Source organism: Falco peregrinus, chromosome 5, assembly GCF_023634155.1.
Source record: "Falco peregrinus isolate bFalPer1 chromosome 5, bFalPer1.pri, whole genome shotgun sequence".
In the NCBI taxonomy this organism is placed as follows: Eukaryota; Metazoa; Chordata; class Aves; order Falconiformes; family Falconidae; genus Falco; species Falco peregrinus.
The window spans coordinates 8290936-8306850 of NC_073725.1; the positions used below are offsets into that span (position 1 = coordinate 8290936).

The 15915-nt window shown below is 38.7% G+C and overlaps 1 protein-coding gene across 7 annotated transcripts in view; it reads right to left on the reverse strand.

Annotated features, from left to right (window-relative positions):
- SATB1 (SATB homeobox 1) overlaps positions 1–15915 on the reverse strand; it is a 94064-nt gene that overhangs the window by 54157 nt on the left and 23992 nt on the right. For 6 of the 7 annotated variants that reach the window (XM_055804412.1, XM_055804408.1, XM_055804411.1 and 3 more), the window contains 3 exons: positions 13503–13679; positions 12543–12669; positions 11692–11815 (listed from right to left, as the gene is read on the reverse strand). In XM_055804412.1, the coding sequence (XP_055660387.1) occupies positions 11692–11815; positions 12543–12669; positions 13503–13679 (428 nt within the window). Of the gene's footprint in view, positions 1–11691; positions 11816–12542; positions 12670–13502; positions 13680–14316; positions 14417–15672; positions 15819–15915 lie in introns of all 7 variants that reach the window. The other variant, XM_027782774.2, reaches the window with a different exon arrangement.

Here is a 15915-nt window from a genome sequence, read left to right on the forward strand (position 1 = left end):
TGTAATGAGGGAAGATATAAAACCAAAAGAACCCAGATAAAATATACATCTATGAACATTTATTTATATTCGTACAGAAATATACCCACACACAAGAAGATTTTGAAAACCAGAAATGAGGATTCAGCATCTGAAGGAACTGATTCTTGCACTGATTATTTTTACCATTTTGTAATGTAAATTCCCGGTTGCTGCATGACAGAGCAGCATTCTCCCAATGTTTTCCAAGCATCTCCCACTGACAGATATAAATAAAGCTCAAGTAAGCTGCTTCCCAAGATACTAGTCTTATATCTACAAAGGTTAAAAGTCTAAAAGAGAGAAAGATAGGTAGGAGGGAAATGTTAATACAGATTTAAAGAACTTCATAACTGCTTTACAAGCTTTATGGCATAGTGCCTTAGACTTAAAAAAAAAAAAAAAAAAGAAATCACAACCTCAACCTATGTAAGATAAGGACACGTAACACATTTTTGTCTTCATTGGCAGGTGTCCGACATGGATCTTTTTAAGAATCCTGATTTTTATTGCATGCTATTTGTAAATGGCAGGTACTTAGTACTAAAAGTCCTGGCTAAATCCTTCCTAAAATCAACCTGGATGAAATATAAACTGCAAAATAATCAGTATTTAGTAAGTTAATTCTTGGTTTACTTTATGGAATTAAAATGGTCCTATATTTTGAGGGGTGAATTACTGCACTCTAAGATTTTGATTCTGCAAGTGCCTTTGCCAGAAGAGCTCCGAAACCTTAGAGCTCCATGGGTAAGGAAAGCACTATCCATTTCGGCAGGAATCTGCTTGAAGAAAACTTGTGAAGTAGATTGCTTTGAACTGCTCTTTTAGCTTGAATTAGGAATGCACATTTTCGAGGGCTCTCCCCATTGCTCCTACTTCGGTGCCCATCACAAAGCTATCTTGGGGCGTACAGGCAGAATTTCTGCTAGACGAAGCCAAACCCAGAAGCTGCGCTCCAACCATGGCTGGACTTCAAGTCCACAGGGTAAGTTCCATCACTCCTTCTCACTGCCATAATGTGGAGACAGGGTCCTCAGCCCCTTGCCAGGTTGTTGCTGTTCCTATTCATGTGGCAATGCCACATGAAGCCTGCGTGCCTACAATCACCTCCTTTCCTTAGGACGCAGGGAACGTGAGTATGGGAAGCTGGAGCCCAGAAGGACAATCCAGATCATGCGCAATGGACGCGTACAGGGCAAACCAGCATTTCATGTACAAGAATGGGGTAGGTGGGGCCTTGGAGATCTCACAGACTGATCCAGTAAAAATCCAGAGTAAGAGGTACTTCAGCCTTCCTCTTGGGTGGATTGCTTTTATTTCCAACTACTCTGTTCCAGCCAGGTCAGAGTGCTTCTGACTTGTTTCCTATCTGGAAACACTAATCCTAATGCACGTGCTTCCAAATGCTATCCTAATGCAAATGTTGTGTGTGATAAGGGGACATTTTAGCTCTATTAATGCATTACATTCAGCTGTAGGCACAGAAACCTCTTCCAAAAAAATGAAGTATATACATTCTGCTGATGGAGATGTTGATAATTGTTCTATCTTTAACCAGCCGCAATGGTTGTTTTAACTACAGTTTCTGTTAAAGACTCTTCAAAATTGCTTAGCATTATCCACCACGTTAAAGAAGACTTCCTTGCTGGGAAATAGGACATGATTTTCAGCATGTCTCTTCTCGGATTCCACTGTTCTGCTAGGCAAAGCATCAGATGTCTGGCATCAAGTTGAGCCCTAAGGCACAATGTCCAGACAAGAAGTCATCAGACTCAGTAGCACTAACAGTTGTCTTGCAGAATTTCTTTTGGCGTTCAGGATAAGCCTTTTCTTTGATCTCTTTTCCTTTTTCTACACAAGTTTTTGCAGATTTTTAAAGCCAAATGGGACCATTTTGAGCATCTGTTTGGACTCTATATAAAAGAGACCCTAGAAGCTTATCTAGGAATTTCTAAATTTGGCCAAGTTACCTGTGGCTGAGATAGAGCAAACATCTGATATTGATCTGAAGATTTCTTGTGCTGGATCTTTCACCACATCCCATGGTAACCTCTTTCACTAGATAGGTACCTTTTTTATTTTATTTTATTTTTTCATGTATGACTAGTTTTTAGTTTGAACTTCATTGATTTCTGCTCCTAGACAGTACATCTCTCAGGCCTCTGATTGCTTGCTTAAATACCCCTCTAGTGCCAAATGTAACAACCCTTGCCTATCCTTTGTTTAAATGGTTAAGTGTCAGATTTATTGTTCCAGGCCATGTGCCTCTTTATGAGCCACCTGTACATCTGATTATTCTTAACCACATAGACCCAAATGCTGTGAGGATATTTATGCTGCTAAAAGCACACAAACAAACTACATTCTGTCCCGAGAAAAACGTAAAAATTTGTCAGGAGAAAAATGAGTTACACTATGAAATTTGCTATGGATTCTTAACTTCTGCTAAGTAAAATCTTATGAAAGTGACATTTTAAGCAGCTATGTTAGCCAAGATACTAGTTTCACCTCTGTGTTGCTGCCTTTCACTGACAAGAGTTTGTCAAAAGTATAGATGCTCTGAAGAATTCATAAAAAGATGCAAGTCTCTATGAAATTATCACAGAACAGAAATATTCCTGCTAGCTTTTCATGAGGAATACGCACAGGCACTTTCAGGGTCTATTTATTAATTTTTTTTCTTAGTTACCCCTTATATTGAAATATAATAAATCTAAAAAATGTAGCTCGATCAGGTCTAGTACACAAAGCTCCTTCTTACAAAAAGTTCAGAATAAGGAACAGAGCTTTAAGAGCTTGGGGACATACTAGCTGGCAAGTATATATATATGTGTGTGTGTGTATACATACAACCCCCCACAATTCTGAAAAAGTCTAGATATACTGATTCAAATACAAACACACTACATAAACTTAGGGAACTGAAATCCCTTCCTCAACTCTAGAAAGGCCATTGACACTTAGGCCCTTCGCGTGTGCTTCAGTTTTTCATCATTATGAAACCCACCCTTCTCCATGAGTTCACTAAAAAGTATCAAATCCTTTGGAAAGGTGGCACAGTCAGGCACAGGTTATGCTTTAGTGCAGTTTTCCCCCTCTTCTGGCACAAGCTTACAAAAGAACTGCAACTCTCAGTGTAGGAAGTCTTAGTACTTCAAAAATAAAAATAATTAAGAGACCGGTGTATATGAGGAGAACCTTTCATCTGTTCCCACCCCTGGGGAACAGAACTTTCCCTTTTGAGCAGTTTGTTCCACGGCTTGCAGTAAGGCAGGTCTGAGGTTGCTGCTGTCCTGAAAAACCTGTCCTCTGATCGCTGCTGCAAGGCACCAGGGGAATCTGATAGTATTTGTACTGTTCTTAAAGAAGTGTCCGAGGAAAGACAGACAAAGCTCACCCTCACGTTAGGTTCTCTTACCATGTTTCTTGGAAATAAAAAGGAAGAATCTAATTGTTAATTAAAAAAGAAGGGGAAAAAAAAAAGCATTGGGGAGGGAACAAGCTCTGAGAGTTTTGCTCAGAGCCTGTTTAAAAAACACATCTCCGAAGTTATGATTAGAGTGAAGACACGCAATGAGTCTGGTCTGACAAGGCGAGGGTTGCTGCTCTCTTCGCATTGCCTCTCAATAAGTGGGTCCTGCTTTGCTTTCATTCCCGTCAGGTAAAAAATTATTACCAATTCAAGTAATTTTCTCCCAACACATCTTTAAGCCTACACCCTTGCATCCCCTAACACAGGCGTACCTCAGCTTTAAGTCTGCTGACAGTGACGCTACTGCACCTACAGCATTTGCTCAGCTTTTGGTAGGTTTTATAACCATGCTGATCTCCGTGCCTCCCACCACCGCTAGCAATAAATGAACCAGTCAGGGAAGGTCTCTGCAAACCAGTCGCAGCAGTGATTAAGATGTAGACATACATATCTCCTCGCCCTTTAAATAGAAGGCTTAATTGGCGATGTGGATAGCAGCTTCCTAATGGACAGAAATTAAACTCCATTTAATTCCTGAGCAGACACTTCCAATGCACAAGGTTTACCACACATTTGGAGTGAGGAGGGAGGGGGGAAGGAAGGAGCCGCACGCACAAGTCTCTCTACCTCTGACAATCACTGAGGAAAAGCAACATGAGGACCAGAATGGCATAAGTGTGGCAGGTGTGAATTGACCTGCACTGGCAAAGCTGTGAGCTGGGAAACTTGCAAATCACATGATTGTGCAATACTTGGCTCCAGTCAGTGCTATCATGTTCTTTATAAAAGAAAAAAAAAATATCTTAAAGACATGTACATCAAGTTAAGGGATTAACTGTCAAGTGACATTACTGAAACAGAGACAATATATTTCTTTATTGTTAATGAAATTCAGTTAAAAGTGAAGGAAGTGATAAAGAAAGTACTGTTTTGTAATGTATTTTACATAAGAACGTAATATAGAAAGGGAAGTGCAATTAAATCTTAATGTGGACTTTTTTATTTTTAGTTTATCATCTGGTTTACATTTTGAGCCCCTTTGCAGCAGTAAATTATGCTGGCATTTCGTAGGGAATAACTGCCATGTTAATTTAGTTTAATAAAATAACTGACAGAAAAGGGGAAAAAGCAGCAAGAAGAGACAGTACCCCCACACACACGCACTCCTTATCTTTAGCTAAGTATTCAAATGCTTTCTCTATGAATTGTCCGTGGTCCAACTCCAGCACCATGTAATAATACAATACATTACAACACAGTACAATACAATCTTGGGTTTCTGTAGCGCCCTTCGTGCAAGCATCCCAGGGTGCTTTACAATCATTATGAGTTAAAATTAAAACTGAAGCACATACAATTCCTAATAGAATCATTTTAAAAATGCTAAACAGAACAAATAACTTTTAAGTCTAGATTTAAAAGTCCCAACAGCCAGAGCTTTCCTTACTTCAATTGGCAATGAGATCCAAAGCTAGGGAGCAAAGCGACTAAAGGCTCTCTCATGTTATGTTAAAGGATCTCTCATGTTGTTTATACTTGTGCAGTACTCTACAGCCAACAATTTGCCAATAAGAAGGGGAAAGAAAAAAAAATAAAAAAGAGACTTATTCGCAATCTTGCTTTAAAGGACACTGGAGGAGTGGCTTGTTAACCCTCTAATAAAGTTATGGGGAAAAAAAAATAAAAAAAAAATCAGTGTTTGCACTTGGCCATGATTGCGTTAAGAAGTGTGCAAGAAACATGAATGAATGAATACAGATTTCTGTAGCATGCATTACTTGACTGTTTCTTAACCCACTGAATGTAAAAATAAAAAAAAGCAGCGCATAGGTTTTTATATATATATATATATAAAGCAGAACATCATCACAAATATTTAAAAAGCAAGTTATTCTATAGAACATTCTCAGGACCACTGAGTCGAGTAGGGCTCAGTTCTACAACACGTGCACATTTCAGAAGCAAAATGTATCAGAAGATAATGTGCCCTGTTCCTTTTTTGCTCCATCACTTCCCTAAAACTTGAAGTCCATATGATGCAGATAATCATTCACATGACACAGTTCTCAAAATTGCTGAGATACAACCCCAAGTGGTTAGCACACAAAGTGGGGAGCACAGTTCCAAAAATGTTACTCTCTTAGAAACACATGAATTTTGTACTTTGTTCACAGGACAGCCTGGCAGAAGACAGCTACTTACATCCTCATACAGCTGACTTCAGGAGTGTAAAAGAAAAAAAAAAAAAAACCCAACAAAAAACACTACTAGCACAACCCCTCTATTGGACTCCTCACTTTTTCAGAAGCAGAAACAAGGCCTCATGCAGCGCGGATACTAAGGAACGCACTGATGCTGCAGAGTCCTCTGAAGTCAGAAACTGCATTTATTTGAGAAACAAGGTATATTCCCCTCCTCCCCACAGCAAGTCCAGGCCCCATAAGTGGGGCACCCTCATTATAGTTAATTCTAATGAAGAGGCAGAAGAAAATAGCTATGTTTTTTCTCTTTTAACAGGGCACTGCTCAGATAAAACAGCTGCAGACAGACAGATAGAGCTTTAACACAGAGAGTTTAGGTCATCTAAGGAACATAAATCAATGATCAAAAGATCAAGTGATTGAAAGGCCGAGTATCCTGCCAATGTCCTCACACCACTCTACCAACACACGTATTTCATCTTCCCTGTCCCATCAACAATAGGCTCAGTACTGCCCATTCTATCTGGATGGCTAAAAAACATAGGCACAAATTTTAATAGTCAATTAAAAATGTTTTACAAATCCAGATACACGTCAGCTTGAAGAGACATCAGAGTGAATCCTCTCAAGCAACTGAGGGGTGGGTTGAAAGGCCCTACCTGCCAAAACCTGAGCCCAGGCCCTCAAGGATTTACTTCCTTGAAATAATTAATGACAACTTTAAAATCTGAGGTACAGTAACTTCTAAAGTAGAAAAGGAGCTGCATTCCTTGCTTAGGTTATTAATTATTGGGGGAGGGGAGGAGGAGAAGAGGAGAGAAGAGAATGACAAGGAACAAAGAAATCCAAGGGACTTGATCTCAGGTCTGGGCAGGTAAGGTTGAAAGGGGAGGGCAAAAAACACCTTTCATTTTTGTAAATCATCGGTTAAAAATGGCTCATAAAAAGCATGTATTTTTGGCAACTCTTAATAGCTCATTCCTTGGTTATTTATAGGTCTGGAAATTTTAATTTTAGCAAATGCAACTTTTTTTGTTTGGGTTTCGAAGGGGGGTGGGTGGGTCAGAAGAGCAGCGAGGAGGCGCGTGCGGATTTCTGTTGCACTGCTTATTTGCTATGACGGCCAGGTGCCTTCGGATCAGGTGAACTGAGAAACACTGATGTTCTGAGCAGGCTTTCTGTCTGGTGTCTCTGCCAGATCACATAAAGTCTGCACAACATCTGCATAAAACAGCACGCAAACTCAGGGCAGGTTATCTGAAGAAAAAGGGAAGTATATGATCTATAGCATGCCCATGTCAGACACAGGCAATTATTCACTACGGCACAGAAGTTTGATCAAAATGCAGTCAGGATGGCTATATTTATCACAAGTGCAAAACTATTCAGACTTCGGTATCATACCAGCGCTTGTTTCTGTGTGTGCATACATCTCATGGAATGCAAGCGTATATCCCTCTAACTGAGAAAACACCATTCCCTCATCATCAAGAGCGAAATTATGTAAAAGACATTAAAGACATGGGGGGGTGGGGGTGCACACAAATATCTTCAAAAAAATTAAAACAGTAATGCGATATCTGTAAATGACTGTGCAAGTATCGCATCCTTTGGATATATTCCACAGAAATCTTGCATGTCCCCTACAAAATATTTTAAAAAATAATAAATCATGAGATTTGAGATTCTACTATACATCAAGGCCTGGAATTTCTCATCTGTAACGCACTGACTATTGGTTGCCCTGACAGTCAGGCTAGACACAAGCAGTTTCAAAGGATGACCAAAGGAAAAAAAACCCCTAAATTCCACAAACAACAAGAAAAAAAAACCACAGCAAAAAACCACCTTCGCATTCCAGGATACTAGGAGAGAAGCAAAAGGATCCCTTGCTTCAGAAGTGCTTTTGCAGTGTTTTGATAAAGTGCCTGTTTGTGAACACTAATGACAATCGTTCAGAGAATCTTTTTGTAGAAAAAAAATAAAAATCAGGTGAGATAATACTAGTAGAAAAGTCAATGTCATTTGATCACTGCCATATTTTCAAAGCAGCGCCCAGATACTAATTAATCTGTACGATCTCTTCGTTTCGTAGGTGACTTCTTATCTTCCTTTCAAGGAAAAGGTTCCAGGAACTCAAGATAAGGGGTACATCTAAATGTTCAAAAGCACACAGTGAGTTTGCTCCAGAATTATCAAAAGAATTTCCAGCCTTTTCTCAGGCCAATAGCCCATGCTGCTCTCCTCTCCCTCATAACAACTTATCTAACTATATTTATATATATACAGAGAGAGAATAATACAATAGGGACAAAACAAAACAAAAACTATTCATATCAGCATAAACACTGTCAGTAGTATTTCAGTTATTTCAACTGTGGAAGTAATAAGAGACTTCTGTGCTAAAAAAGAAAACAGAACACAACTATGGAAGTGAAGTATGAAAATGCTAGGACTAAGGTCAAGTAGAGGCATGAAAGAACTAACATTACACAAATAAATGCAACAGGCCAGCCTGCCTGCCTGATCACTTTAGAGCAGCTCCCAACAGACTGGAGTAGAGTAGAGCTTCCGTGCAAGGGGTTGGAAATAAGCATTGATGGTAGAACAATTTCTTCACAACCCTTTGGAGACTGAAGAGCCAAAACAGGAGGGAAATGAGATCTAGGCCACTCGCAAGATGCACCAATTTAATGGAATGCACAAGATTGCCCAAAATTGAGCCTCAGATTAAATTCCAAGTTGCCTTCCCCATCAAAAGAGGTCTGGAGAGGAAGCAGAAATTAAGCGAGTCATGCGAATCAAATGCAAAAAGTCTTTCACCTGGCATCTGCGTATGCTGCTAGTCTCTAGCAATAAAATCTGCAAACCCAAGGTAAAGAATGAAAATACATACTGCAGCGCATAATTCAGAACAGGCTTGGCTTGTCCATACAAAGTTTGCAGCGTCCTTTTACCTTGCCTGCTTGTTAGCAAAAATGTGAGACTAAACCTCTAGACAGATGCCTGCGATTCCATGGCAATTCAGAGCCATGTATTTGATCCAGTCTGTGCCGAGCACTCCAAGTCATGTTGACAGGGATTCCCTGTGATGCAGGCTCATACACTGAGCAATAAACCTGGCCTTCAGGGGTGGCCACAGAAGTCACAGAGCAAGACAATTACAGTAGCTTCAAAAGAGACTATGTATTCAACTCTCCTAATGAAAGCAAGATTCACAGTGGTGCTTTAGCAAGGGAAGGCATGAAGAGTTTAATCCTGTACACTTCCAAGGTTTTAGTTCGACAAGAAAGCAAATGGTAAAAAAACTATGACCAAAAAAAAAAACAAACCTTCGGTAGATGATGCTGTTAAGTTTTCCAGACTCTATAGTAAAGACAAACTGGATCTCAAAGTTTGTTTGCTCACATATTTTCAAGCTATTAAATATATCTGCACTACAAAAAATAGTTTGCTTGGGGGTTTTTTGCAGTACATAGAATGTCAGTATTCTGAATAAACCTGAGTAATTTTTTAATACACAAAATGCAAGACTAATTATGAAAATACAGTAAATTTTAAGGATGATGATTCTCAGTTTTCTGTGCTTAGACGGGGCTTCAGAGGTGCCATGCATTGAGCACAGCAACTTGAATACTTTGTAACAAATCCTTCCATATCTACACCAAATAGAGTACCGCTAACGACAGTGACAGAAAACGATAACTACTCTCATTCTCAATTTGAGTCATCTCATCATGTGGTTAATAAATGATATCCATAACAGTGTTAATAAGTTATGGTACGGTGTCATTGCATTAGTTTGCATTCGTGATGAAGCACTTCACATGGCATTACCTATGCCCATGAAGTACATAACAGGAGACACCACTTCTCTGCTCTCAGAAGACTCTCCCATGCTGGCATTTTGATGGACCTTCAAAGGAAGCATTGCCTCCTGACCTCTGCCTTGCCCTTACTTCTCACCTCTGTCACTGCAGCACGCCACTGCGGGGCAATTCACAAACTTTAATACATTTAATAGAACGCAGACACTCTTAAATCGGTGTCCCTTCCATAGGAGAAATATACGATGAGTTATTTAGGCAAATACGGGAAGCATGCAGATCAGTTTAGTCATGTGAAAAGGACACAGTCAGATCAACACGTCCTCCCTCAAGCTCCCGGAGGGAAATGGAAAGATTTAGACTGATGGGCTCTCGATCAACCGCTGTAACAGCTTGTTCTTCTAAAAGTTAAGAATAAATAAATGTATTTTAAGCTTAATGTGATTTGGTCTTTAAAGAAAGAAGAAAAGCAGAAGCTATTTACATTCTTGCAACCCAACTACTGCAGTGCCAGTGGAGACAGAGGTGACAAAAGTAATAAGCATGCTTTTAACAACAGAAAGAAGCTCACAGCTTTAAATATATAGTTTTACAAATAACGAAGTGCAAAACAGTAAATAAACAGCCCCAAATGAGAGTTCTGTAATCTGGGGTTTTGGTCATCTCAAGTGCTAACTTCAAGAGCTGTGATTAGGCAAGATGCTTTCTGTCCATTAAAATTATTATATAAAGATGCAGTATAGTTTAAAAATCAACTTTTTAAAAGAGTGTAATTATTGAATTGTCTCCGGTACCATAATACTGTCTCTAGTGAAGTATTCCTTTTAAAAACTTTTTTCTGCTTTACCACTGCATCACCTACATATATACAGAAGCTGCTACATGAAAAAAAATGTCCAAATAGAAATTAAATATCCCATCTCGATAGAATTTACTTGCTTTCTATCAGTATCAATTAAAACACAGCACTATTAGATTAAAATGGAGAAAAATCCCAAATTACCTGCAGCCTCCATAAGCCAGCAGTGCAAAACCTCACATGCTTTTATAGTAGGTATGTACAAGATAACTTTGCAGACCTATTACTGGAATGGTTTGCAACCAGTGAAGATAATTTTGATTATTTCCACTTCAAAACTTCCTATATTGGAGCCACATCACTGAAAACAGTCTAACCATAAGGGGAAAAAAAAGTGATGGGAAAACAACCTGCTAATATATCCACTGGAAAGACAAAGAGAGTAGTCCTCTATAGATTAACTGAAGTCTTTCAGAGACAAAGACTCCAATATTCTGAGCAAACAAAATAAAATTCCCATAAAAATCCCATGACTTCCTTAATTTCCTTTTCCCCCTCCCTGCAACTAGCATAATTTATTTGTATACTGGATTTGTCTCCACTGCACCACAACAAAACGCATTTTAAAATTTAAAAGGTAAAAATAAATATGATGTTCCCACCACAGCCATCACTGGACACAGTACTGCATAGAAAAAACAAGTTGCACCTTCACAGTTATTTCACAAAAGAATGACAAAAAGAACGGCAAAAAAGAACAATAAAACTAGGACTCGAGGAAAGCATCAGTTCAATTTTTAGCAATGCATAAATTGATGTTTCATTTTTGTTTAGGTATATTTTGATTAGAACTAATAAATGACTGATTTTCCTTTGGTTGTTTGCAACAACAGCACATCATCCAAAGAGCTTTATTCTTTATTCCCTGCTCATATAGCATGCCGAAGACTGTCTCATTTTATGAATTAGCATTTAAAACTACTGTAGGTTATCTAACAAGCATTCAGACTCAATAGTACTTTTGACAGCAGTAAGTAAAGAGCCTTTTAACATCTTGAACACATGTGCTTGAAAAAAGTAGTTGCATCAAAGCAGTTCAAAGACTGAAGACAAAAACCAGTTAAAATCCAGTTTGCTGTGAGACAATTTTAGTGTGGTGTAAACAACCTTTCACGACTCCCCATGGGAAACATTGTAAGACTACGTTCAAAATGAATCAGGCATATTTATAAAGATCACAAAGTGGTCAAATGAATTTGCATTTTTGGCAGATTCACTCCACGGGTACTACTTGCTACAGTCTGTAGAAATCTCAAATCTCACATCAGCGTTGCCTATAGTGCTTTATTATTTATTACATGTTATGCTAAGTACCTGTGAAAGGGGACATTCCTTGGCCAATGAACTCTGGTTCATATCCTTCAGTAAGTCCTTCAGAGCATTTCTTACTGTTGTGTGAGACCATTGTTCAGGAGGCAAGTCTTCTAGTTTAGGGCAACTATTTGAAACACAGATTAGAAAAGGGATTATTACAAGATTGCATCCTGCTGCAGAACATTCCTTTAAGACAGACAGATTTCATTTTGCGCATCAAGCAGATGCATCTGGAGATTGCTCTCGGTCTCCTGATTGTTCCGATTAGTTAATTACTTTATACAACACATCTGCTGTATTGATGCATGAATTATACATCAGCTGCATGTGGCGACTATTTTTTCATGTTACTTCTACCTTCCTGCTCTGATGCGCTTGGTAAAACAATTTAAGGTGTAATGCTTTCTCACGACTGATCATGAAAAGCATTAATATATTAACCATTTTTTTCTTTTTTGTTACCATGAAATTTAAGAACCTAGATGGCAACAATAAGTGTGAGCAAGTCATTCTTTTACAAAATGCACACAGATGGTACTGTTCATGATATGCAAAAATATTTTTCTCTTAAGTAAACTTTATGTAAAATGCCTTCTTGTAATGCATCATTTAATTGACTAAAATGCAATATAGTTTTAATGAGATATCCAAAGAAAATCTATGTATCAGAGCTATAAAAGTTTTCTGCAATAGTATACTGTAAGTTAAAGAAGAATTAGAGTAACTAAAAAGGAATTTAGATAAGCCTTTGTGCTTTGAGCAGACAGCACAGTGGGAATTAAATACAAGCAATATTAACAGTAAGAGCAGACAAGTAACAGTTCACGTCCCAGAACTGGTATGCAGCTTACCTGTGTAACTGGATTTTCAGTGTGACCACATGATACACATCTTGCAGCATGTCTGCTACTGTAGCATCAGGGGCATCTGTCACATAGGAGAGTGGAACTGGATTCCACTTCCCAACCTGGATAAGCCCTGTGGGATTTTTGTTTTTTGACGGGAGGGGGAGTGGGCAAGAAAGACAGGAAAAATTGAAAAAAGTAATTTACCTGTTAATTCCTAGGGGCAAAAGAAATCTCTGACTTTAACAAGATCACCACCTTTGTTTCTAGCCTCTTAAATCCGGCAAAACAAAAGACCACCACCACCCAAAACCCCCACCCACACACTGCCAAGGATATGTGTTATCTATATTATGAAATTATACAAATGCACTACAGTAGAGATTTTTTTTAATATGTATATAAGTGTATTTTCCTAAGTTCCCATGAATTCAACAGGACATGATATAATAGTTAGCATCCCTCTTAATAAATTAGAAAGGATTTTGCAATGTAAGGACTGTGTACATAAAAACCCCACAACTTTGCAGTCTATAAAATCATCAGGAACAAAATACAAGAAACAGAGCTAGATATTCAGTCATAAATGCAAGTTGACTCTCAACAGTCCATCTGCTCAAATATGCTTTACACTTCCTTGTGGATCCTCAGTGGAGCAGATTATTAAGGTCAATAAGCATACTAATGATTCAGTCAAAGTCTTTTTTTTTCTTTAAACAAAAACACAAAAAAAAAACCCACCAAAAAAAACACCCAACCAAAGAAAAAGAATTTACCTCCACATTCCCCATGAACAAAACATGTACTAACTAAACAAAATACATTAAGGAAAAAAGAAATCAGAGATAGAATCTGCAAGAAGTTTAAGTAGTAAAACCTGCATCACATTCCTGAAGGAAATCCTGCCCCTCCCCCAAGACCGCACAAAAAACATAATTCATCGTACAATTTCATAATCTTATTTACCTTTTGCTTGGGCAGCAGAGCTGTGAGAATATCCAAGTGATAGCAATGCCATTTCAATCAGTTGGTTGAAAAGCATATCCTTCCTCACCAACACAAATTCTGCATGCTCCTCCTTTGAATCATATTCAATGGCATTTTCATAATGTTCCACTACACAGAAAACTGGAAGCATACTTCCTATAAAAAAAAATTAAATTTAACGTATTAAACTTGAGTTATAGTAGAGTAGGTGGGTCTATACAGCATTATGTAAATAAAACCTGTACGAACAGGCACAGGAAGCATCAAGAATCATCACAAATATTTGATAAACATATTCCCCGAGTCCTTTCCCCTCACCCTCCCTAAAAAACAGAAAGTTCTACAAAACATACATCTCTGAAAAGCAGAAATGCCAATTTATCTCGCTTGATCAGATAGAGATTTAAAGAATTACCTTCTATAGAAATAACAAGGTTGACTGAAGAGAAGTTGATTCTCTCTGTCCTGCCTGATTTGTTGTGAGTAGCAGGCAGCATGAGAACCTAAATACATACTGCAGATGTCTTCACTGTAAGCCATTTTAGTACCAGCTACATAATTTTGTGCGTTAACATTAAAACTTTCTTAGCCCTGCCAAAAATATTTAATTGCCTTCAACATCAACAACAAATCACCTTGTGTGTCATACATTCACTCTGAAAAGAGTACACAAGGAAACAAGGCAAAAGTTAACACTAATTCGTGCTTCATTCACTGAGTGCACTTGAGCACTACTTTCACTCGCATCTTTAAGAATCAAATCATGATTTCAATGCCATTTTAAGAAGCGTACCTGCAGTTCACGCTTTTTTTGTTGTTGTTGTTGCTGCTGCTGTTGTTGCCTCCTGCCCTTTACATTCCACTTTCTGGTATCCACTGCTATTTTGATATGCCTGAAAGTAATTACTAATTTCCAGTTTTGTAGCATCACACGACAAACCCTTCCCTATGTTGCACAGAATATTAAGCAAATAACCTTTTTCCTTTCCTTTTGCCTTTTTTTTTTTTTGTTGTTGTTTTCATTTTTTTCCCCTCCCTTTTGACAACAGACAGAGAAGTAACAAATGACTTGAGTTGTTTTGGGGACAAAGTCTCTCCCAGCAATCAGATTCCTAGACCTTGTGAAAACCCCTCCCAGCCTCCCAGCCGGACACCGATGACACGATGACCTCGGACCCGCCGTTTTAGGCCCCGGTCCTGTCTCACTGGCTCCAGCAGCACAGGTTAGGATCTCTTAATGATGGAAAGCAAAAGGGTTAAAAGCAGATGTACAGAACTGTCTTATGGCAGCCTGCCAGAGGGGTATCATCTTTAGCATAAATGATGACAAGGGTTATTTTAACAGGGCACCCAGGAACTCCAATTAGTCCTACAATGTTAATGCCTCTATAACCACTGCCCTCTGGACTTACGGAAACCTCCTAACCTGCTAAGGTGCACCAGACGTGCTGTAGTCTGAAAAGAAGATTTACTCTTGACAACAGATAAATGCTTTAAGACCGAGACTGTTGACTTGTGCTCTAATGTATAGCGAAAAATCACGATAAAAAAAGATACCTCTTAAGCACGTATATTTAAACTACATCTGTTCACCAGAGAGTCAATCCCTGGCAAACAAACCCCTTCAGGCTTGCTTGGAAAAGCTCACAAACTCACTCCAGTTTGCCCAATAGGCTCAGCATGAAAGACAAGACTAAAAGCTTGCCAATATTTATGTAGTGCAGGAAGGAGCTTTTTTTTTTTTTTGTCCTGTTTTTTCAAAACCTAAGTGAGCCTGGTCAGGAAGGGAGAGAAGACCAAAGCAAAAACAGTACATGCAAATTGGCGATTTCTTCATTGGTTTTAATTAAGCTGTGGAGAGCTTTCTAAAGCACACACATGCTTCATCTGCAAAAAGGTGGTGCGGGTGTTTCCACCCCCCCCCTTCCAGGCTCTCACAATTGATGTTTGACCTACTACCATCTGACTCAGAGTAAGGGTTCAAAATTCTTAAGTAGTTTCACAGTTAATACCTGAAGATGAAGTGTAAACAAAGCTTCATTTTAACAAACAGTGCAGATACACTCAAAAACAGCTAAAGCTTATTTGTTTTTCCCCTTATCAGTTCCTACAAATTAAGCCATGATCAGACACAAAACTAGCAACGCACAGGTACTTAGCTGCATATCAGCACACTTTTTGCCAGGGACACAGTCTCTTGAGTTGCAGCATTCTGGAAAATGTGGTACTTTAAACAACACGGGAGAACCTTCTGGCCAAATTGTGATGTACAGCGTAGATTATCAGAGGTGGATCCTGGTAGTGCGACACAGGTATCATCTGACTACAAATCAAGCCACTAAATCTTTTAGCAAACTGTCACTAGTGTCCTTCTGTTAATGTGAAAAATGTT